The 26,299-nt window shown below is 39.6% G+C and overlaps 1 protein-coding gene across 1 annotated transcript in view; it reads right to left on the reverse strand.

Moving 5' to 3' along the window:
* The window catches only part of MAP4K4 (mitogen-activated protein kinase kinase kinase kinase 4), a 268,380-nt gene that overhangs the window by 77,405 nt on the left and 164,676 nt on the right, over positions 1 to 26,299 (reverse strand). The window contains exons 6-12 of the mRNA XM_006870766.1: positions 21,775 to 21,865; positions 19,232 to 19,362; positions 16,776 to 16,830; positions 15,223 to 15,301; positions 13,323 to 13,498; positions 9,925 to 9,997; positions 7,878 to 8,088 (exon numbers count right to left, since the gene is read on the reverse strand). Coding sequence (XP_006870828.1) covers positions 7,878 to 8,088; positions 9,925 to 9,997; positions 13,323 to 13,498; positions 15,223 to 15,301; positions 16,776 to 16,830; positions 19,232 to 19,362; positions 21,775 to 21,865 — 816 coding nt within the window. The remainder of the gene's footprint in view (positions 1 to 7,877; positions 8,089 to 9,924; positions 9,998 to 13,322; positions 13,499 to 15,222; positions 15,302 to 16,775; positions 16,831 to 19,231; positions 19,363 to 21,774; positions 21,866 to 26,299) is intronic.

Consider the following 26,299-nt stretch of genomic DNA (forward strand, 5'->3'; position numbering starts at 1 on the left):
GAGCTGATGAAAGGAGATACAGATGGGTAACTCGTGATACTGTAGTGAATAATGCTTATCAGGACGGACTATGAGGGTTGGAAATGCAAAGGTAAAAGTTTTGTAACAAGGAGGGGAGTGATTAATTCTCTAGGATAGGAGTGGAGGCCTCGGGGACCATCAACGGAGAAGAGACTAGAGCGGGATCCTACCCAGAGAAACAGAGATGCCTGAGCTAGAGAAAGAGATGATGAATGACATGGAGTGATGAAGTGACTGGGGACTTTGGACCCAGAGAGGGAAAGGGACTGTGGGCTGAAAACTAGGGGGAGGAGAGGGAAGCGTAGGGAGTGGGTTTCTGGGATATACCCTTTGGGTGGCTGATGATGCATTGAGGGGATTGGAACCATGGCAATGAGATGATATACGATGGAATGAATATAAAACTAAAGTTCTCCCATGTAAAACTATCATATAATTCACAATAAAACATTAAAAAAAAAAAAAGGTTCATGAAAAAACAAAACAAAACAGAAACAAACTGCAAGACAATGTGGAGCATGCCCAGTTTACCAGGGTTAGACCGCTAACGCAGATCATCATGGGTGAGACCAATGGCCAGGGGAAGGGACATTTACTGTTACCCATTTCTCTTTCATATTTTGATCTAATATTTGAATTTGAAAAATGTACCAAGGGGAGGAATTTACACTACCAAGCATAAAAACTACTACTATTAGAACAGACCTCATGGGCAGCAGACTTGGGGAAATGGAAAGAAGGTTAAATAAAAATTGAGTCAATCTATCTTACTAGATGATTATTGTGAAAAGGGAAATGCTTGCCTCGTGCATTAGAACCTCCAGAGAAACTGGCAAAAACACTACATATAAGCCATCAACGACATATCATCAATTCATACTAGATTACTTTTATGCCTCTGACTTCAATGGCAAAACCTAGAGACTGTAATGGATATGATTCCAATTTACCTGACTAAAAATGATAAATACAGTACAATCTTTGAAGTCCTAGATTTTGTAAACTGTTACTATTTTCTTAAAAACAAAATCAAACAAATTGAAAAAAACTGCATGATGCTGGAAAGACATTTCCAAATCGCTTAGATTATCAACAGATTTCTATATTACTTAATTATTTCCCAAGTAAGCCTGAGTAAATATCAACTTTTCCAACAATGCTTTAATTACCTTTAACTTCCCTTTCTATATAGTGGCATTTACAAGTAGTGCTTTCATCTCACTATTCTAAGTTCTTTTCTAAGTAAGTTATACTGATAATTAGTGAGTCCCAATTAAATATACTCTGCTGGATTTACAGGCCTTTAATGGATGGAGTCCTGGTGTGGTGCTGTAGGCTAATACATCAGACTGCAAAGTCATTTGAACTGCAAGGTCGGTGGTTCAAGCTTACCAACTGCTCCTTGGAAACCCTATACAGGTCACTATGGGTTGGAATAAACTCAATGACACTTAACAACAACAACAATGGAAACTTTAATAACACAGTCCATTCTTTAGATTCAGCTATTTCTAAGAACCTCGGAGGCCATGTTACAGCACAGATTATAATACCAACTCTAGAAAATTTTAATATGCAAGTTCTGATGAAATCATCATAGAAAACCTGTTTGTTTCGCCCCCAAAGGTAACTTTTTCCTATTTCTAGGCAACAAATGTTGTTGCTGTTGTTTTAAGAGCTACAGAGTTGCTTTTGACTCATAGCAACCTCGTACAGGGTTTCCAAGTAGTGTATGGTGGGTCTGAACTGCCAACCTTGTGGTTAGCAGTCCAGTGTTTATCCTAGAGTCATGCCAGGACTCCAACAAATATCATTTGCTAAAGCAAACTAACTCTTCACAAGGTTTAACTGTAAATGTAAACAAACATTTGACTGGAATGCCATAAGAACATTTAAAAATGTATCAGTTCTTAAAAAGCAAGATGCTACTGCTGCTGCTGTCGTTGTTTGTTGTTGTTGTTGTTAAGTACCTTAGAGTCAGTTCCATCTAACAGAGACACCGTATGGGGTTTCAGAGGAGTGGCTGGTGAGTTTGAATCACCAACTTTGTGGTTAGCAGTTCATTGCTGACCCTACAGTGCCAGCCACTCGTAACACACGACTTACTGACTTGACAGAAAGCAAGGCCTTAGCTGTAGGGGGAATGGCATGGCAGAGCTATGATTACTGCACAGAGGGAACACTGTGCTAACATGTCCTCTCAGTGTCAGGTACTTAGGATTTGCAATACAATGGCCGTTTTGTAGGGGTGAGGAAACGGTTCCCATTTCTTTAATGCATGAAAACATTACTGGAAAGTCCTTGGGGTAAGGGAGTTCACTGCTCCTTCCTTCTAAGATCTCACAGCCAAGAAATACAGTCAATCGCCCTACAATGTCCCTGTGGGCAACTTCTGACCATAAACACATCCATAAAACCTGTTATTATATTAAAAATTGCAGGTTCATGCAATAGTTCCTAATAACAATCAGGTACTACTTTGCAAAACATTATTATTATTATTATTACGACTACTACTGTATTGGTCCTGGTGTGGCACTGTGGGATAAAGCACTGGACCACATGGTCATTTTGAACCACAAGGTCGGCAGTGCAAACTTACCAGCCGCTCCTTGGAAACCCTTTACAGGGTTGCTATGAGTTGGAACCGACTCAACTGCACTTAACAACAACTACTGTACTATGACATTACAGATGTTTTAATGCATCTGGAAGGGTTCCTTAAATATTTTTTATGTACAGAAATGTACACTACTTACTATCTATGAAGACAAACATCTGACTAGCTGACGATAGATACAAACTATATCTAACTATTCTGACTTACATACAAATTTGATGTAAACACAGACTTAGGAACAAAACTCATTCATAGTTTTTTAATTGTCTGTATTATGTAATACGCTGTTTGTACAATGCCCAAATCACACACATCTTGTTTCACAGAATGTGTCATGAACATGACTGTATACTATTAGTTGTTGTTGTTGTTATTGTTGTGAAGTGCCTTAGAGTCGGTTCTGACCCATAGCTACCCTGTATAATAGGGTTTCCCAGGAGCAGCTGATGAGCCTTAAATGCTGACCCTGTGGTTTAAAACAGACTTTGCCTATGGTACCATTTATGTTTTCTTAGAAATATTTGCTTTCCTAGCATTATAAATTTAACTGTAGCACTAACCCTACACTTCACAAAGAAAATGCATTTTTCTTTCCATTGTTTTTAAAATGTTGTTCCCTATTTCCACCCATCCTTATAAAATTTAACACTCACTTGGAAATTTATAGAAATGACAGAAATGAATGTGACCGTATGTCACTGCTGTTGGTGCTGCAGGATAAGCACTGAACTGCTAACCATAAGGCTGGCAGTTCAAAACCACCCATTGCTCCACCACAGGAAAAAGATAAGACTTTCTGCTTCCACAGTCTTGGCGGGAAACCCTATACAGAGTCTGCAGGGGTCAGAACCAACTTAACTGCACTAACATCAACCTATGTCAACAGAACAGAAGAAAAGCCAAGACAAAAAAGGCTGCTAGGGTTGGCGCTAACATTTGTCCTTGACTTGAATGAAGCAAATTCCCAATGTCATAAAGTTCCAACTATCACTCCACAGCTGAAAAGAACAGATAATAAAAACAAGTTCTTTTGTTTTGATTCATTTATTTATTTTAAATGTCTACAGAGAGATTTGGAGTCCTGGTATGGCACTGCAGGGTAAGTACTTGTCTGTTTATCTGACTCCAACAGCAAACATTTAAAGTCTACCAAATATATACATCATGGTTCTCCTTGCTCACAAAGAGAAGACTGAGACAGAACTTCCTCTTTCTCTTATTTAAAGAACAGGATAGGTTCTGAAAACTTCCAAATGTGATCTTTACCTCTGTTGTTTTTAAGTGTCATTGAGTGCCATTGTGACCCTGTATAGGGTTTACAAGGATCGGCTGGTGAGCCTGAACTGCCAATCTTACAGTTCAAATAGACTTTACAGTCCAGCACATTAACCCACAGTGCCACACCAGGACTCCTTGACCTCTACCTATACTAAAAAGATAATTTACACACAGTTTTGGGTTTTTTTTCCTTAAGTGTGCTATATAAAATGTAAATGTATTAAAAATAATTCTTATGCAATTTTATTATCAATTTAATTGATTGATTTAGCTAGCTTAATAGAGCAGCAGGCCAAGCCACAGATAAATGTATCTTACTTCCTTTTTTTCTGTTAGTAAAATAAGGAATCCCAGCTCCACAAACAAAGCCCTGATGTGCTGCTGGAGGATAAGCACTGGTCAAGGTTGGTAGTTCAAAACCACGAGCCAGTCCTTGGAAATCCAATACAGGGATGCTATGCGTTGGAATAACAATAACACTCCCCAAGCAGGGAGCAAGGTAGCTCTGTAGAACAGGCACTGGACTGAGAACTACAAGGTCGGCAGTTCCAGCCCACCAGCCACTGCACAGGAGAAATGTGGCTTTCTGCTCTTGCGAAGATTTATACTTCCGAACTACAAACGGTTACTTTGAGTTGGAACTTACTTGACAGCACTTAATAACAACAATAATAACTCCCCAAACCGTTACAATTGAAATTTTAATGTCAATAAAGGGTCATACACCAAGGTGCTCATGTATTCCCAAATTTCTTTTCTGGATTTAGGATGTAGGTAATTCTTAACAATTGTTATTGCTGTCAGGTGCCGTTGAGTCAGTTCCAACTCACAGCAACCGTATGTACAATAGAACGAAACACCGTTCCATCCTACGCCATCCTCACAATTGCTGATATACTAGAGACCATTGCTGCTGCCACTGTGCCAACCCATATAGTTGGTTGGGGGTCACCCTCTTTTTCACTGACCCTCTACTTTACCAAGCATGATGTCCTTCTCCAGGGACTCATCCCTCCTAATAATATGTCCAAAGTATGAGAGACCAAGTCTTGTCTCTTGGCTTCTAAGGAGCAGAAATTCTGGTTGTACTTCTTCAAACACAGATTTATTTGTTCTCTGGGTGGTCCATGGTATTTTTAATACTCTTCTCCAACACCATAATTAAATACATCAATTCTTCTACGATCTTCCTTATTCACTGCATAGGATGTTATTGAAAAAATACCATGGCTTGGGTCAGGTGCACTTTAGTCCTCAAAGTGACATCTTTGCTCTTGATCACTTTAGAGAGATCTTATGCAGCACATTTGCCTAATGCAATACTTCATTGATTTCTTGACTGTGTTGATGGTGGAGCCAAGCAAAATGAAGTCTTTGACAACTTCAATCTTTTCTCCTCTTATTATGATGTGATTTATTGCTCCAGTCGAACATAAACAAACTAAATCACCAAGAATCCAAACCAGTAGATAAATGAGTACATTTCCCCTACTGAAAACTCTGCTACCACCTTTCTGATTTTGAAAAAAGGTGCAGAGAAGTTACCCTGAGTTTAATTTCTACTGACAGGCTGGAATTAAAGGGCTAAAATTAAAACATATGAAGCACGATACGCTTATATTTGCAGACATCCCTAATTCATCTGCATCCATATAAAAGTGGTCTCGAGCAGATTCCAACATAAAACGACCCTTTATCGGGTGTTTTCCAAGGAGTAGCTGGTGGATTTGAACTGCCAACCATGTGCTTTAGCAGTACAGTGTGTATCCTACAGGACCACCAAAATAACTCTAATACTTCAGTTCTTCTTTAACCATCTGCTCACCCTCACATATTGTGAAACGCTCACTGCCTAGACTGTATCGAGCCTGTTGGGTCACTACCACAGGACTGGGAGCCATTCCCCAATCCTGCACTGGACGGGAGATCTAACTCATCCGGGTCCTCAGTCTTTGGAATCATAAACCACCGAAGTGGCTGGAATCACCTTAAGGAAAATATAGCCCATGGTCAGAAGGGACATTGGAAAATGCCATGGAAAAAAACAACTAAAATTCAAGAACCTCAAAATACAAGAATTCTAACATGAGAGAGCTTCAAAGAGTTTGTGGAAAATGGGATTCTACAGTGGTATTTTCCCATCAACTGTCTAAAGCCCTTTCATATAATCAAGAGCAAAGGTGTCAGTTTGAGGACTAAGGTGCACCTGACCCAAGCCAGATGAATTGACTCATTTGAGTTACAGTGTTGGAGAAGAATATTCATAGTACCATGGACTGCCAAAAGAACAGACAAATACATGCTGGAAGAATGCTCCTTGGAAGCCAGGATGGCCACACTTTGCGTCTCATACTTCGGACATATTATCAGGAGGGACCAGTCCCGGAGAAGGACATCATACTTATGAAGTAAAGTGGGAGGTCGGAGCAAAAGAGGAAGACCCCCAACAAGATGTACTGGCACTATAGCAGCAGCATTGGGCTCTAGGGTAGCAATGATTGTGGGGATGGCGCACGACCAGGCAGTGTTTTCTGCTGTGCATATAGGGTTGCTCGATAGCATCTAACAACAAACATATAATCAGCATAATAACCAATATGCAACTTGAGCAAATCTCTGAATCCACACAGGGCTTTGTTATGTTCAAAGAACATTGAGAGAAAATCTCAACACACATATTACAAATAAATTTGCAATCAAACTACAAAGAGCTACATAAATGGCTGTATCGTTTCTTTTAGAGAGGAAATATGTACTATGTTTTTATGCAAAGCCAGTATCCTCAGCTAGGCAAGCCACTGATTTTTTAAACAAGGGGCAGGCAGTTTTCAGAACCCAGACTATGAACAGACAAAAGAAACCACCACCCCATCCACACACAACACACACTACGATATGTAATTCTAAACAACTTGGGTAACAGCATGTGTTGCTATCTGAATTACATACCACCCAATAATTTCAGAAGTCCTGTTATAATGCTGTCGGATAAAAACTAGACTGCTAACCACAAAGGTAGGTGGTTCAAACCCGCCAGCTACTCCTAACAAAACCCTAGACAGGGTCACTAAGAGTCAGAACGGATACCACGGCAATTAACAACAACAGCATAAGTTTTCAATATTGGGCTTTATTGTTGCTGAATTCTTTTTAAGGATATGAGAGACAAAAGGGGAAACCATTAGGTGCATGAATTAAATGGAAACAAATGATCATGAAGGAAAAATTTGAAGCTTGACATAAATAGCAAAAGGGAGTCAACAAAATGAAATCAAAAAGCTCTTCTGATTCCTAAGTGACAAGGGAAAATACATTTCTTTGAATGAAGAATGAAAAATCTGTGGATAACCACATTACCAAGTTAACTGGATTAATGAGTTAAATGTATTTCTCCACCATAGAACACAAACTATTTCCACATTAATTAATTAAATTAATTATGTTCTGTGTAATATATTACAGAACAACAACATTTACAGTATGCCCAATACATGTATTAAGTATATCTGAAGTTAATAGGGCACTTATAAGGAGAAAAAAAATGTTTTTCTTGTGAAAAAGTCTGAAGTTTCAGAAAAATATGTACACCTACAAACTTGAACCTAAAGGCCAAGAGTGGAAAAGAAATTAGGTCAAGTCTGAACAAGCCAACATAAACCATAATGGGAAACAGACTCTTCAAAACTGGTATACTGTCTTTGGGGCACTGTGGTCTTCAACTAACACAGTATGTTGATGAGTAACTGCAGGGCAGGTCCTTAAAGTTTTTACAAGCAAAGAAAACATTTCTAAGGCCTCAAGGAATGTGAAAAAATCATAAGCTTTTCTTCAGAAGTTATTTGAATAGCTAAGCCAGGGGAGAGTGGTTAACTCAGGAAGCTACAGAGAATATTCCTTTTGAGTGTTTGCTACCAGCGTAAATCAAGAAAGACCAACTTGGGCATTTTCCTTTTCCTACCTCTTCTAGCCGCCGCCTCTGCTCTTTCTGCTGCTCAATGCGCTTTTGTCTCTCTGCTAGCAACTGTCTTTTATATTCTTCCTGCTCACGGAGCTGTTGCTCCTGCAGTAGCTGTTGTCTCCGAAGAGCTTCAGATCGTTCCTTGTTCTCCTGCTGTAATCTCAAAAAATCCCGTCGAAGAGTAGACTCACCAGGCACGTTAACAATGGAGCTGTAAAAGGAAGCAGGCGTTTTAAGGGATGTGTCCAAATGGCACAACCCTCTAAATGAGGCAGTGCCATCAACATTCTATTTCCTTTCTACGTTTAGTCTCTTAGTAAGTTACTCCCACTTTGGGGATTTATCTATTAAGTCTACAGAAATGACTAAATCTACACCTCAATAGTCCTATCTATGTCTTCAGTTCTTCAGACAGTAAAGATTTAAAAGCTGGAGGTTTATTTCCCAACTATTTTCAAGACATCTTTACTTAGGATTCTCACATTAAATTCAAAATACACAACATGGCATACTCTTCTGCTTCAACATCACTAGTGCCCCTTCAACTACTAGATTTTCCATCAATAAGGGGAACCACATCCATAAACTCGTATCATGTATTCCCCTCCCTCTTAGTTTATTCTCAAGGTCAGCAGCTGAACCCAAGTGGATCCCATGAATTGGTAATTTCATTGTTGTTGTTGTTAAGTGTCTTTAAGTAGGTTCCGACCCACAGCAACCCTGTAAAGTGTTTCCACAGGGTGACTGGTAAGCCTGCAGTTCAAAGCAAGTTTGCAGTCTAGCACCTTACCCCACAGCGCCACACCAGGACTCATAATTGCATAGATAAATTAAATTGCATCAATAAATTAAATTGCATCATTCCTAGCTGGTCAACTTGCTGCAAGAGATTTCTCTACTTTCAAACTACCCAAACAACATGTCAAACAAATTTCATGAAACGCCTCTTTTATTAAAGCATGCTTTTATACAAAAGTTCTAATGTTCATAAAACTGGCTCAAATTCCTCCAAAATAGTTACTATGAAAGGAATTCAAATCTTCTACACAAAGAGTAGCTAACAGCTACTACAGAGGTTCTTCAGTAAATTCTCCTTCATCTCTTGACACTCGCTCTACCAACTTGCATTTTCTGGTGCAGAGGTCCCCTCAGGTTCTTGCCCTAGCCTTCTAGCTCTCTGTGTTGTGGCAGTCAAGTGTGGCTGCAGCATGAATGACTGACAAGCAAAGCTGTTATTAAAATCCTCAGCTCCTCTGTCCCCTGATTAATCACCTATTATGGGTGACTCTGCAGGATAAACACTGGACTGCACATCAAGAGGTCAGTGGTTCAAGCCTTGCAGTCAGTTCTTCGGGAGACAGATAAGGTTTTCTGTCCCCACACAGACTGACAACCCTGGAAACCCTTTACAAGGCCTCTGTGAGTAGGAACCAGCTCAATGGTACTTAACAACAATACCATGAGGACATTTACCAATTTTACTTCTTTATCTTCTGCTTTGCTGTTCCTCAGAAAGAAAAGGTAAGCCAAAACACAGATCTTAAGCAGGTTCAGGACAGAATACCCGTGTTGGTAATCGTACTTGTCAGAAGAGTACATTCACACACAGAATAAATACATAAACTTCTTTGGGGAAAGACAGGACGTGGTGCAGTGTTTTCTAAGACAGGCCCTGCGTCACATAAACACCGCAATTCTGGTTATACAGGGCTGTCCTCCATACCACAAGGCATCGCTCGTCTGTGCTTCCTGCAGCATTAAAGGCCAGTGGCAACTCCATTTCCAAACGACTGGGAAGAAGGGCACACGCAATCCTTGGTAAAGAACCACTGGGAAATATGGACATGGGAATCTTTCAAATAACAGAGAAGAATCAAAGACATTAAGGCACTTTCGGATTATTAAAGATTCCTTAATACTACATAGGAAGCTTTGAAATCCAAGCAAGATTTCTTCATACTGTGTAGACATCTTCTGAATTCCAGGCATCACCATAAGACTGAATCTCTTCATAAAGTAGGAAGTTGAACATTCATGTTATCATTACCTTGGCTCTCCTTCCTGTTCAGGCACTTCCTCCTCTTCTTCCTCACTTCCACTGTACTCATACTCTGTTTCATCTATAAAGAAAAGGACAAAATAATTGACGCTGTTCACAAATAATGACAAACGTGTGTAGGCAAATACATCCAATGCTATGACAGAAAGGAAATGATACTCTCTTTGTGAAAATCACCAAGTTACACTGGAGAACTTGGGGGAAGGAGAGGTTCCATACCAAACTCCCACAGCAAACTGTGGCAACTCTCTGGGCTAGCCACCCATGTTGTTGTTGTCAAGTGCCATCAAGTCAGTTTAGACTCACAGCGACCCTATCTATGTGCAACAGAAACAAACACTCTCCGGTCCTGCACCGCCCTCACATTTTTTGTTCCGTTTGCACTCATTATTGCTGCCACAGTGTCAATCTATCTTGTTGGAGGTCTTTCTCTCTTTTTTTTTTTTTTTTCTTCACCAACCCTCCACTTTTCCAAGCACAATGTCGTTCTCCAGGGACTGATCCCTCCTAACAACGTGCCCAAAGTATGAGATACAATGGCTCACCATCCTTGCTTCTAAGAACATTCTGGTTGCACTTCTTCCAAAACATTATTTGTTTGTTCTTCTGGCAGTCAGTGGTACTTTCAATACTCTTTACCAACATCAAAATTCAAATGCATCAATTCTTCTGCCATAGTCCTTATTTATTATCTTTCATGTACATATGAGGCCACTGAAAATATCATGGCTTGGTTTGCTGTTCAGTTCTGTTGGGTTGGTTCCGACCCATAGCAACTCTGAGGAACAACTAGTGAGTCTCAACAGCCGGCTTAGCGGTTCAAACTGACTTTGCAGTCCAGCGCATTAGCTCACCATGCCACACCAGGAGTCCATGGCTGGGGTTAGGTGCATCTTAGTCCTTGAACTGGTATCTTTGCTTTTGAATACTTTAAAAAGGTCTTGCATACACAGATTTGTCTAACACAGTATGCCATTTGATTTCTTATCTGCTGATTCCAACAGTATTGACAATGGATCCAAGCACAATGAAGTTTTTGACCAATTCAATATTCTTCCATTTATCATGATGCTATTTATTGGTTCAGTTGTGAGAATTTTTGGTTTTCTTCACATTGAAGTCCAATCCACACTAAAGGCTATACGCTTTGATCTTCATCAGTTAAGTATTGTAAGACTTCTTCACTTCCAGTAAGTAAGGTAGTATCATCTGTAATATCACAGGTTTGCCACGTTCTTCTTTACATAATTCAGCTTCTTGGATTATTTGCTCAGCATACAGACTGAATTAAGTCTGGTAACAGGTCACAATCCTGACTCATACCTTTCCTGATTTTCAAACCATTCACTATCCCCTTGTTCTGTTCTAAGTACAGGTTCCTCATGAACAGTTAAGTGTCCCATAGTTATCCACAGTCTGTCATGATTCACATAGTCAAAAGTCTTTGCAAAGTCAATAAAGCACAAGTAAACATCTTCCTGGTATTCTTTGCTTTCAGACAAGATCCATCTGATGTCAGCAATGATACCACTAATTCCACGACCACTTGTGAATCTGTCTTGAATTTCTGGCAGTGTTCTCTCGTATTTTTGCAACCATTTTTAAATTATCTTCAGCAAACTTTTACTTATATGTATTATTAATGATATGGTGTGATGATTTCTAATCTGTTGGCTGACGTTTCTTAGGAATAGGCACAAATCTCTTCCAATTGGTTGATGGACTTCATATTCCCTAGGGAAGAGTTGACTCTGTTTCACTCAAGACACCCCTTATGGAGATGAACTGCAGAAGGGGTGCAGAGCCGTGAGAAACAGCTCCAAAGCACCCAATAGTGACAACAAATTTAGGAAGTCCACATTGATACCAAAACTGAAAGGAGGTTTAACTGCTAAAAATTAATGAGACAAATAGAACATACGTAAGAGCAGAAAACAAAGTCAAGCATCCCCAACAAATCATAAAAGGTTCAAGGAAAAACTAAAGAAACAATACAGCCAGGAAAATAAAATTTAAAACCTGCTCTGCTTAAACAAGGCTTCACATAAAAGTTTCCATATCAATAACTTTTTTCAACTCCAAAAGGGTTTTGTTTTGTTTTTTTAAATCATTTTTCTAAAAGTAAAAGGCCAGCCTTTGTGTTCCTTCACTTCATGTCAGTATCCAGTTTAAGTGAGCAGTTTTACACCAGACAGCCATCAAAACAGGACACGTAAAAGAGACAATAAAGCAAGTACTCTTCACAATCTAGAAATACATTTCTATTTTTCAAAGACTTAATAAACAAAAATCACTTTTCGGGATAAGATAACCCTGAGAACCTAAAATGAATTAGGAGAAGATCATCCCATATAGAGTTCTTTCTGTGCTAGATATAAAAATCTTAGAAATCAAGAATCAAAGCTAATAAATACTTATAGTGGACACACACAGATACTCATTTAAGGGAAATCCCAATTCATGTAATTTTTGGAATCTTTTAAATACATACTATGGTATGTTTAAAATTTTGTATTATGAACAAGACAAGGTGAGAGTATGTAGGAAGTGAAAAAAGCAAAGAGAAAAACAAGAGGCCACTGGGAGTTGGGAAATAATGGGAAAATGATCCAGTAATTCAGAAACTACTTAAGATTCAAATGAATGTGTCAGAAAATGACTTTTTATTCAACTGGGATTACCTGAACTTGCTCTTTTAAAAGAGTTTCTTCTTTTGCCTTAAAATTTAAGTGTCCAAAAGAAAGAATGAAAAGAAACACATTCACAGGATGCCAGTTATCCAAAAGTTCTATAAAATTATTTTAAGAGTTCATACGACAGAATGGTGGATGTGAGCTCGAGGCCTGGTGGAAAGTTTACCAATGATTACTACGGGGCTTGAACTGCTCCTTGCTGAAAATAAGATGACATGGGCACTGCAGGCAGGAGGACATAGTGTGTGTAAAGAGAGAAAAGCAAGAATCAGGGCAAGATATACTGGAGATGGAACAGAATCCTAAGCAATCAGCACTAAGAGCAGTAAGAGACAAGTATGGCAGGTGGCCCAGGTCTAGCCACTCAACCTGTATAAGCCTACAGCCATAAGGAACCATGGTAGGTTCTTAAGCAGGAGAATAACATGATGGTACTCACAGCTGATGCACAATAAACCCTGAGTGAAGTACATACCAAGATCACAACATCCATAATGAAATAGGAGGGGGAAAAAATTTCAACAAAGAGTGCTTGTTGAGGGAAGAACTAGAAAAATATCCCACCATGTGACATGCCAGGGAGCCTGTCTAACTGGTCCCAGTTTGGAGACACTGTACAGCTCAGTTCAACTCCGCTGGATCCTATACCCCCACCGCCGAACTACAAACTACTAATCAAAACAGATGAAATACCTTTCTCTCCTCTCTTCTTTCTGGTCCGGTCTATATGGTCCTTAAGCTGGATTCTAACTTGCCTTTCATTTGGTTGATCCCTTATAAAAGGATGTTTCAAGAGCTGCTCTGTGGAGGGCCGCTGCATGTAATTCTTCACCAGACACCCTTCTATAAAACTGAAAAATTTCTTGGACCTGCAAGAGAAGTAAAAACAGATCAACAAATTTCTACCAAAAAGAACTATAAATGATCAGTTAAGTCGCAAGCCTGAAAACAACGCAGAGCCTCAGGCTTCGCCATGAACATTCTGCAAGTACACAAGGACAGAATATTGTTACTATTGTTAAGAACCGTGGAGTCAGTTCTGGTCCACAGTGGCTCGATGGATCACAGAATGAAACACTGCCTGGTCTTGCAACGTCTTCACAATCATTGTGATGTGTAAGTCTACTGTTGTAGCCACTGTGCCCTGGCCACGGCTAGTGAGGGTGTTTGGGAAGTGAATGAAAAGAGAAAATAAACAGGCCACTGGGATTTGGGAATTATGGTAAAATAATCCAATATGGAGTTGCATTTTTCAAAAAGAGTTATCGTATCAACTGACAGCTAAGCAAAAAAGTCCTTTCTTTTCAAGCTTTGGTTCAGTCTGTTATGATAGTTTAGCTTAATGTACAATGCCTAATTGCTTTTATGACTGAAATAGAAAGTCAGGACATTTGGAGTTCAGAACCAACCGCTTAACACAGTTCAAAATTTATTTCATATCACCAACAACATACCATAAACAAAGAAATGAGGAAGTCAGCAAAATGAATTGGGTTTAAATCTGCTGCTTATTAATCACTTAGTGTAGGTATGGAGCAGGTAAAAGGGATAGAAAGAGGATTTCTGCACAACTGCAGGCAGACTGAGGGTAACTGCATGGTATATCTACAAAACAAGGAGAGACACAGAGGTTTAAAAAAAAAAAAAAAATCCAGCCAGGAACCAAATGCTGGTACTCTTGAACCTATTAACAGGGTAGGTTCAGTGAGAATGCCTAACTTGTTAATTTAGGAAAAGAACTTGTTAGTTTTCCATCCGTATTGTACAGAGGTACAAATGAATAGTTTTGAGGAGAGTAATGACTGTTGCCCATATTGACCCTTTTTGTCACTTTTGTTTTAGTCTGTTTCTACATGCCTGGGTCAAGATGACCCCCATTCCGAGCCTTGGCCAAGACACTGGGGTCCATCCTCTTTAGTGAAGATCAGCTTAGGAACTGTCTCGCCAGGGAAGCCTCTGCTGGGGTCACATTGCACTCAACAGACTACATACTACATATTTCTGTCTCCACTGCTCCTGGGAAATGGGAGAGGTCGAGAACGGTTCCTGGTTTTGAAGTTGTCAGCAAAGTCCACGACTGGGCATGGTACATCACAGTAGGTATGTAATAAATTTTTGTTGAATGAATGAATGGCTGTCTTTAAAAATGTAATTCAGAAAATCCGTTTAGTTCTTTCTAATTACTTCACTGCTTTGATGAAACACATACTGTTTTGCATTTTCATTCAAACCTTTTTTATTTTTCAATTCAACAAATATTTATGTATCAATTATTTTTATTTTACTATATTAAGCTTTATTAGAAATATGAGTGTGGTGATTCTGTAGGACAAGCACTGGACTGCGAAACACATGGTCAGTGGTTCAAGCTCACCAAGAGAATGATGACCATTTGTCAAGGGAGGGGGTGGACATAAAACAAAAAGGAAATACACTTTTCACTTGATGTTTGGGAACAGTTGGCTAATAAGCTCTTTTGGAAATTAAATGGACAGAATTTTCTCAGAGAAATGTAAACCTAAAAAAGAAACAGTCATAAGGAACAAACAAAATAAAGAGAGGAAGAGAACAACCAAAACCATACATAGCTTACCATTTTTTTGACTTCAGCCGGGGAGGAGGGTTTCTGGGAATGAGAAACAGTGCTCTCATTGGATGCATGTCACAGAGAGCTGAGGAGAGGAGACGGGCATATAAGTATGTCACTTAGGTTACTCATTCTTGATTTCTAGAGCTCCTTTATAATGTTCTGTCCCAATGTCCAACTCATATCTTTACGTCCACAAGCCTAGATATCTAGTTATGAATCTTAGGACCTGCTCCAATGAATTCCCAGTTAAAACACAGCAAAATATAAGGCGAACAAGAACAAAAAGAATATGCAATTCAAATAGATCAAATAGACACTGGGAAGTTTTTAATAAACTAAAGGTAAATATTCAAAACATCTTAAAGGAGTAAAACACCTTTAAATCGTCTATAACACTGCAATACTTAAAATGATTATCTGTTCATAGGATTGCTATGAGGATCAAATAAGACAAGGCTTGCACCGGCCTTAGTATGATGCCTAACAGAAAAAACACAGAATACACACAAAAGCAAGCACTCCAGGAACGTTATGTGTTCACTGTTATAGCTAGTATTACAATGAAAGAGCAAAGAGTGTATGTCCCCAGCTAAATCGCTGAATTCTGTGCGATTGTCATTTGTAGCTCTATCACTCAACCAATAAAGGTGCACACGCTGTGCATTAGTGTACCACAGTGAAAGGGCAGTGTGCACTTCCAGGTGCTTATTTACCTTCGAGAGAATCCTACAAGGCAGTTGGGAAACTGGGCAGAGAAGCAGACAATACTAGTCTCACTGTGAAAGAAAACTGAGACAATACTTCCTCTCAGTTGCTTAGAGGAAAACATGAAGGTAATGTGTGGTTTTCAAAGCAGGTGTCCGTTTCTATATTACAAACTAATTTTTCTGCTATTGATAAGCTATCTTCATTCATTCAACAAGTATTTATTCAGCACCAACTATGTACCAATAGTTATACATTCTTTGTGCAGGTCTTCCATTAAGAGGACCAGCAGGAAACGCAACTTTATCTTTTGTTCTCTGCAAGTGTGTCCCTGGCTCTGCTCAGAATTCAATTCTAGGTAGTTCCTATTTGATTTAATGCAACGGAGAAAACAGCACTCTTACAAAAGGCAGATATTTTTCATATGTAATAGGAAAAAATACATATATTCTTTAGATAAAAATTTATACCTCTATTTGTCCAATCAAAACATTAAGTAATACTAAAAGTATCATGTGTTAAAGAGCCAACTTTACAAAATACTAAGTTTAAAAAGAAATGGTAAAAAGAAGATGTACTGGATATAATCCAAACTCTGCATTATTTCAGATCACACCCATCAGCAAAGCTTCAAAGAAAATGCAGCCTGAAGACCTCCGGAAGATCTCCAAAAGGAATGGACAATTCCAAGAATTCATTTTACATCTAAAAAGTCGATGCATTTATTCTGATATGATTCTCTCATCAAAACACCCTGCCAAAAATGACTTTATCCATGGCACTGGCTTTCCTAAAGCCTTGAGATGAGGTTTAAATGACATTAAAAAGCAGCAGCCTAAAAAGTTACTTACGGGGAGCACCTTCTGCCATCTCGATGGCGGTAATGCCGCAGGACCAAAGATCACTCTACAAAAATAAAACAGTGTGTTATGGATACTGCATTCGCTATGAAGCCACTAAACTTACAATTTCTGGTATTTCTGAAAATGCAATGACTGCTCCATAAACTGACAAGAGTTTGCCAGAAAATTTTAAAGAGCTCATATATTTGTAGGGACACCTTACAAAGAAACAATACAGACAAAATCCCTCCTATCTATGACCTGGAGGTGGTACACACACAAGTCTCAAACTGTCCAAAGTCAGTGGATCAAGTCCACTAGCTGCTCCTTGGGAGAAGGATAAGGCTTTCTATTCCCACAAAAATTTAAAGCCTTGGAAACTCTATATAGGGTCATTAAGAGTCAGAACTGAGTCAACGGCACTTAAAAACAACAATGGTATAAATAATCTTTTTGTGCATGGGATCTTTTCCTTTTGATTTCTGTAAAATATTGATTTTAAAATCTGAATGTTGATATTATTCTCTACTCAAAAAAAACTTCCATGAAGGTGGGCATTCCTGTTTGTTTCCTCATTTCCTTTTGTATTCCCAGAATCAGAATGGTATACAGCAGAGTCAGTAAACACACTGGTTGATGAATGGAGGGAGTCTCATCAGTCAATGTCCTAGCAATCCAAACAAGACATTAAAGAGGTAGATAACCTGTTTATTTCACAAGTATCCTGTTTATATGCTACTATGGCACTGTGGGTTAATGTGCTGGACTGCAAAATCACTTAAACCACAAGGTCCAGTGGTTCAAGCTCACCAGCCGCTCCTCGGAAACCCTATACAGGGTCGTTATGGGTTCGAACCAACTCAGTGGCACTTAACAACAACAACATTCAAACCAAGGAATCACTTAAACTAGCTCAAGCGTAATAAGCTTTTAAATAACATAATTATGCTAAAAACAAAGTTCAGACATACATGCGGGGGCTTCAAAAATGGAATTGAAAAATTATGGAATTTTCCCACAAGCTTTTTGAAGTCCCTTTGTAGGTGTGATTTCAAAAGAATAAGAACAAGCTGACACATTTCTCCCTTGTTTTTATGGTAATTTCTAGTTCATAGGGGCGCAAAGGAAGGGTCACCACCCTAAGCCAGTGACCAGCCTTCATGGTGAAACAGATGTTAACAGACACCCGATGTGACTGATGAACACCAAGCACACTAATGGTCTGAGGGGTGAACTTGCTAAAACAGCTGTCCAGGATACTAACTGGGCCTTTCCAGTTTATAACAAACAAGCTAAACGACATGACAAAAAAGTGAACAGAAAAATCTAGGGCATAGAAATTTTGTACAGGACCCAGAATCTCCAGACAGTAAGTATCATTGGGGGGGGGGGGGAGACACACAGGTATATTTTAGATGGAGAGACTCAACAGACAAAACAACCAAATACAACGGAAATGAGAAATTAGTTTTAGATTACTTAAGTGCAAGAAGAGTTTGGATCTGTTGAAAATGTTCTCCAATTTTAGAGATATGTAATGATGTCTCAGAGGCCTGGCATGGTCATGCAGAATAAGTAATGAACCACAAGGTTGGTTAGAACAGCAAGGCTGGCAGTTCAAACTCACCAGCTGCTCCTCAGAAAGCCTACATGAGTTGGAAACCAACTCTATTGCACTTAACAATAATGTCTTAAATAGTCAAAAAACTTATAACCCATTAGTACTTCAGCATATAAAAAATAAAACTTCCTCTATACCATGGGCTTATTAATTTGGGTAACATTAGTTGGGTATTTAGAAAAGATACTAAAATACACTGGAGTGTACTAAGACAAACTCAATTTTGAGTTATCACTCACTACCAGGTACATTTAATACTCTGATTCATTTAATTCGTAAGGCAAAGGAATTTTTAAAAATAAGTTCTGTAAAACACATTCAACCTGAGGCTGATTATCAAATATGGGCTTTATACCTGGCTCAGAGAAATGGCATTATTGATTTAAATTCCTAGAGATCACTCTAAGAATTTACACATATGTGTACACCAAATCAAATCAAATTAAAGTTGTAAATCTCTTCAAGAAGAACACCCTAACATTTTGCATACAGGAAACTGTTGCTATCTATTGTGACATTTTTAAAAGATTCTAATATATTCTTCAAATATAAAAGGAAAGTTAACAGAGCAGAGGCATTTACTTATGACCAAAACCACTTTATGTAAAGTGGCCCAGACCACCTTAGACCTCAGTGTACTACTGATTAAGGGAAACACAGGTGGTACAGCAGAATGGACCAAAAAAAAAAAAAAAGAGAGAGAGAGAGAGAAAGTGTCAAAATGTATTCCGGGCAAGTTTAAAACTTCTCGCGGAAAAAAGCAGATAGAGTGTGCTATTTGTAAGCAAGACCTCCATCCCTCCAAAGTGTCATGACCCTGTGACAACCCAGCACTGCCTCTTACTCTGTAATCATAGGTGGCATCTGGGTTCTCGTCACAGGCGATGACCTCGGGAGCCATCCAGTAGGGGGTGCCGATGAATGTGTTTCTCCTTCCAACTGTTCTGTCCAGCTGAGCACTCACACCAAAATCAACTGAGAGAGGAAGAGAAAGGAAGGAAAAGTAGAACACAATTAACAAACAAATATTTCAAAGGGAAAAAAAGGTAAGGTGCCCTCTGAGTGAACTTAAACAGTACTATTTTGTGAACATGCACTTCTCTTCAAGGCAGGCGGCATCCATCAGTAAGGAGAGCAAAGTCACCAAGACAGTCCAATCCCCCACTAGTCCATAAGCTCCTGGGAGGCTGGGATCTGCTGCCTCCCAAAGATTCCCTAACAATGACCAGCAGAGGGCCTTTCCAGTGCTTTCAGAGAACATGCCTGCCACAATCAAGTTATAGAAAACCCCAAGTTCGGGAGAAGTGACTGAGACCCACTTGATTTAACCTCTAAAGTCACAATAATGCCTATATAAAGGTTTCTATGGAAAGAACAGAGTACTGCATTAAATAAAAGGAATCAATATGAAACTCAAATATACTAAGAAACAAAACATCCCCAAAGCATCTGAGACTTCTGCTAATTTTTCAGAGCAACCCTTCCATCCCACCCAGTTTGACTATAAGTGATGACCATGAGGAAAAGGCCAATGCTGGGAGATAGGGTTGGCAGAAGACCCACAGAGCCCAGGGGAATGAATGCCTGAATCATCACTACATGCACTGCCTTCATCCCCAGCAGGAGCGCACAAAAGTGAGGGAGTCCATGCAGTAGGGACTGGGAAGTGCTGAAATCATTCCCAAGGGTCAGAGATTCTAATCCTGGGTAAAGCACATGCTCATGAGAAACTACCTGGCCAGAGGGAGTGCTCACTCGCTGCATGTTCCTCTTGAGACAGAGGCGAAGGGCCATGCACGGCCAAAACCTAAGCAAACTTCACAGTAACTTGTGCGTGAACAGCGATCAGTCACTAAGTGGTTGAGGGACCCTTCACAGGACTAGAGCAGGGAACACTCCCAGCACCTGGAGTCATTTCTGTGTGAGAACAGAGTGCCTCCTATCTTAGTTTGTGGGGGATTGTACAATTGGGCAGACTATTCCTCCAATGGTGACTGATAAATGTAGGCACTGTGCAAGAAAGCAATTATGAAAGCTTTATTTTTTAAAAAGTACAACTACTGTGCCTAAGACTTTTGAAAGAAAAGTGAACTTCTAAGCACAAATAATTCCAGCCCCCTCCCCCTAGGGTGCTGTTCAAGTAGCAGTAAAGTGCATGCTAATTCTTAATTCTGTTCAACATATTGATGGAGCCATTCACTGTAACAGTGGAATGGGGACTGATTCAACTGAGGGGAATAAGCAGTATTTTCTTTTTTTTTTTATATATAAAAAAGCATCAATTGAGTTATCTCTAGGAAGATGCCATGGGCTTCATCCATTCATATGTTTACTGAGCACCTACTACAATTCACCTACTATAATTCAAAGGCACTCTGGTAGCGCAGTGGTTACGAATTGGGCTGCAAACTGCAAGGTCAGCAGTTCGAAACTACCAGCTGCTCTGTGAGAGGAAGATGAGGCTCTGTCTGTAAAGATTTATAGCCTTGGAAACCCTGCTTAGGGTCGTTATGGGTCAGAATCGACTCGACGGCACTTAACAACAACAATTGAAGGCAGTATGTTATAGGTATTAGACAACAATACTCTAGTAAATAAAACAATCCTAGTCATTGCACTTCCAGAACTTAGCTTCTGGTAAAGGAGATAGAGCTACAGGTAATTAACCATATAATAATAAACCATGATCAGAACTACAAAGGAAACCAGAGTGGGAGCACCCAGTATGAATCAGATGGTGAGGGATGGCCTCTAAGAATGAGGGAAAATGTGCAACTTTTTAAAACTGAGGGTAGCTACTCCCAATGTGGATAATACAAGGGGGACTTCAGAAAGTTTGTGGGAAAGTGAAATTAAAATGTTTTGTAGCCTCCTTGTATGTACAAAGGTTCTGAGGCATGTTCCAAGAAATAAAAGGACAGTGACTGAGGAAAACAGGTGAGGTGGAGGGAGTCACAAAATAAAAATAGGAAGGGTCAGATTCTGTTGAGCTTTTTCCACGGAGAGCAAGAACTCCAGACTGTCTATTCAGAATGATACAGGAAGCCACCAGAGGTCTTGGTCTGACTTAAACATCAGTCTGACTGTTGTATAGAGGACAGACCAAAAGGGAGAATTGGGGTGAGGGAATTGAAGCTAAGGTTCCAAATAATAAGCCCAGTTTCTACATTCTTAAACAGAACAGAAACAAAAAATATGGGTAACAGGCTGTACTTTTAGATAAATGACAAATAGGGACAGGAAGCACTGCTGGTGGATTCTCAGGGCAAGTATGAAGAGGATTCAGAAAGTTTGGGGAAAACTCCATTATAACTGTTAATTTTCATTTTTTTCCAGGAATTTTTGAAGCCCTTTCATATTAGATACTGCTGCACATTCAAAACGTACCTAGTTTCACCTCTGCATTCTCAGTCAGCAGTACATTCTGGCCCTTGATGTCCCGATGAATCACGTGATGAATGTGAAGATGTGCCAGCCCCTGAGGAGGGAAGACAGTGCTGAATTTTATGTCTTTGTTGCGGTAATCCAGGAACATAGACCTTTTATAGCTGAGTGCATAGGTGATCCAAAGTTTTTGCAAACTCCAATTTAGTAAATTTCCAGGAAGACACTGGACAGACAGAGAGAGAGAGAAGGCCTCCTCTACCCTGCAACATTCCAACTGTAAGTAACATCGCCATCTTCTAGCTGTGCCTTTCAGACACACTTTAGATTACCATCTGCAGTTTCTCTGCTATAATTTGTGCTATTTATGTACAGGGTGGTTCCTTTCCCACGCTAAACGCCTATCTTTCAGTGGATGACCCCATGGGTATATTTGAACTAAACACATCCCAGGGGGAAAATGGAAGGGCTAGGTAGAGCAGGGTTTCAAATCTGGCTTTTGGACACTGGTTAGTTTTCCCATTGCACAGAGACAAATTGCTAACTGCTGATCAGCCTGACCTCTATGCTAAACACAGAACAGAATTCTGCTGTCATAGTGCTTTGTGATCAAATATAATGTATTTCTTTCTCAAGTAAGAAATAAAACCAACTGGGCACAGAGCAATTTTTGATGACCTGGGGGTTAATGTGCCAGACTGCAAAGCCATTTGAACTGCAAGGTCGGTGGTTCAAGCTCACCATCTGCTCCTCGGAAACCCTATACAGGGTCGCTATGGGTCAGCACCAACTCAATGGCACTTAACAACAACATATCTGAAACGATGTCTCTTATGAAATGTAGTCAAAGAACAAAAACATATGCTGCATCCAAATATGCATTATTCTTACCACTCAGTTACTTGTGCTGTTCCTTAACTAGAGATGGGGAAACTAGAGCTTGCCTCCTATTTACTCTGAAAAGCAACCGATTCACAATACAACCTATTTACTCTGAAATGTCTTCACTCTAAAAGGCAAAAAAGGAGCAAGGGTTTGTTTGATTTTCCTGTTTATCTGTGGGGTTTTATTATTATCATTATAATCATAATCATTAAGGAGCTCTAGTAGCATCAGGCTGCGAACCTCAAGGTCAGCAGTTCGAAACTACCAGTTGTTCTCTGGGAGAAAGATGAGGTTTTCTGCTCCCATAAAGATTTATAGCCTTGGAAACCCTGTACAAGGTCACTAAGAGTTGGAACCGATTCCGGGGTAAATAACAACAACAACAATTATTATCACTGAAGCCCTAGTGTGGTGCCATAGGATAAGCGCTAGACCTGAAGGTTAGTTTGAACCACAAGGTCGGTGGTTCAAACACAACAGCTGCTCCTTGGAAATCCTATACAGGGTCACTGTGATTCGGAACTGACTCAGCGGCACGCAACAATTGTTATCATTACTTTGTAAGAGAAAAATGAAATACAGCAGCTGACCTAGAACATTAATTTTTCTAATATACATATTTTTGAAATAAGCGTGTAGCAGAGTGCCAGTGAAGCAGAATCCAGTTTATTTGACGTCTCTGTTTGTTTTTCCACAACACAGGATGTGCAGTATTATACCACAATGCACCAACGAGGGAAGAAAAGCACTAGAAATATATGGAATCTTAGTGTTGTAATTAGGAAGAAAGTTCCTTCTTTGAGCATGGCATAAATGACAACACCTTTTATCCTTACCAAAAAAAAAAAAAATACATAGTTTCTCAGATTCCTGCATAATTCTTACTTCGATTATTTCCATTTACTTTTATTCTTTAATTTGTACAAACCTCTTCCTGACACTTTGACAAAATTAACTTAGCAACAAGCATAAATATCCACTTCTCAAACAAAGGCAGTAAACAGATATGTGCAATTTTATTCTTTACTAGTAGTAAATTGAAGGGGAAAAAATGTCTACATCACTGTTTGTACAGCTTCTGCATGTAAAATGGTATAAAGTGTATCTGATAGTCCTTTGAATGTTAACCTGAATGAATGATTATTCCAAACAATAACCGCATTGTGCTGTACATGTAGGACCTGGGATAAGACAACGTCAGTGTGCTCAACTACTCCCAGGCCACCATTATTCAAATCAACAAACACCCTTCCTACAGCAAATGAATTAATGTCTTTAAAAAAATAAGAACACATTTTTCTTCTAATCCTATCTCATTTAAAGACATAAAACAAAGTACTAATCAAGACTGTCCTTTAGTATGGGTTATGGAAGGCTGTAACGTGCTCATACTGAATATGAAATATTGGTTTCCTAGGATAAGCACCGAATTGCTAACCACAAGGTCAGCAGTTCAAAACCACCAGCCACTCCTTAGAAACCCTATACAAACCTCTATGAGTTGCAACCAACTCAATGGTACTGAACAACAGCAACCATGTCTAGGAGTCCTAGTGAGGCACTGCATGATAAAAAGTGGACTAGTAACACAAGGCCAGCAGTTCAAATCCGCCAGTCATTCTTCAGAAACTCCAAACAAGGTTACCATAAGTCAGAACCGACTCAATGGAACTTAAAAACAACAATCATACCTAGGAGAATCCTGGTGATCTAATGAGTTGTCTGTATTGGGATGCTAACTGCAAGATCAGCAGTTCGAACCCACTAGCCACTCGGTGGCAGAAAAACGAGGATTTCTACTCCCGTAAGATTATACGCTAGAAAACTCTATACAGGGTGGCTGGAAACCAGAAATGACTTGATAGCACATGACTACAACAACAACCATGCCTAGAGGGGCCTGATGTATTGTCGTAGCATAAGCACTAGACTACTAATTACAGGATTGGCAGTACAAACCCACCAGTGGCTCCAAAGAAACCCTATACAGGGTTGTTATAAGTCCGAACCAATTCCACAGCACTTAACAACAACCATGCCAGGAGCTATAGGATAAGCGTTTGTGGACTGCTAACCTGTGAGTTGAAACTGACTCGACGGCAACAATCGTGTCTGTGTCTGGTCGCTGTGTTAGGGCTGATTCAATGGCTGTGGGTGGCTTTTTCATTTTGATCCACGTCTACATTTCCCATGAGATTACACCAACTTCTTATCATCTTGCTTTCCCTAGATCCAAACCAACCCTTAGTAATCCCTATGATAAATGAACACTAGGGTATGATGTATACTTGTTGTTAGGTGTCATCGAGTTGGTTCCAACTTACAGCCATCTATGCAAACGGAAGGAAACTCTGCCCATTCATGCAGCAGCCTCACAGTTGCTGCTATACTTGAGCCCATTGCTGCTGCCACTGTGTCAATCCATCTCGTTGGGAATCTTCATTTTTTCACTGACCTTCCACTTTGCCAAACATGATGTTCTTCTCCAGGGACTGCTATCTCCTGACAACATGTTCAAAGTATGGCAGAAAAAACTCACTTCTAAGGAACATTTTGGCTTTACTTGTACCAACACAGATTTGTCCCAAGAGGTTGCTATCTGCCCTATGCCTTACATGATATGATTCATATATGATACTTCATTTAATTCTCTTACTAATAGTACACTATTTCTAGGATTGTTATCTAAAATTTACAGATAAGGAACATTAAGTCCTAGAAGTAGAATAACTTTACCAATGGTCTGCAATAAGTAAGTAATAGAGCCAGCACTCAAACACAAGTATGGCTTTCTCCTATGTTAACCACTGTTTTAGACTGCCTCCCATACTAAGAGTTTTAGCTATTAATATCATATACATCTGCTCATTTACTAAATTCTCTTTCAGTAGCTTAGGAATAGAACTGGAAGAAAAATGTTTCCTAATTTAAAGATATTAATTCAAACCTACTTTCCCACTTTTAGGCTCTGCTTCCTATGATAATCATAAAAATCAGGATGCTGACATTTTAACAATGAAGTTTGAGTGTGTTCACAAAAAAGATGGCTATCCTATACCAACACCTAGTTTTCCTAAAGGAATTGGCTTATTTTTAAGGGCACCATAGGAATCCTCGTGTGGCACAGTGAGCTAATGTGTCAGACAGCAAAGTCGTTTGAACTGCAAGGTCAGTGGTTCAAGCTCACCAGCGGCTCCTTGGAAACCCTATACAGGGTCACTATGGGTCGGAATCGACTCGACGGCACTTAACAACAACAACAAAAATTATTAAAGAAATTAAGACTTTTTGTAGTCATTTGTTGTTGTTGTTGTTGTTAAGTGCCGTCGAGTCGGTTTCAACCCATAGCGACCCTGAAAGGGTTTCCAAGGCTGTAAATTTTTACGGGAGCAAGAACGCCTCATCTTTCTCCCGCAGAGCTGCTGGTAGTTTCGAACTGCTGACCTTGCGGTTCGCAGCCCGATTCGTTACCACTACGCTACAGAGCTCCTTGTAGTAATTAGAGGGCATTTTTAGTATGGGTTATCTTTTCTTAGGAGTCCTGGTGTGGCACTGTGGGTTAAAGCGCCAGACTGCAAAGCCGTTTGAACTGCAAGGTCGGCGGTTCAAGCTCACCAGCCGCTCCTCAGAAACCCTATACAGG

Source organism: Chrysochloris asiatica, unplaced genomic scaffold, assembly GCF_000296735.1.
Source record: "Chrysochloris asiatica unplaced genomic scaffold, ChrAsi1.0 scaffold00150, whole genome shotgun sequence".
Taxonomy (NCBI): domain Eukaryota; kingdom Metazoa; phylum Chordata; class Mammalia; order Afrosoricida; family Chrysochloridae; genus Chrysochloris; species Chrysochloris asiatica.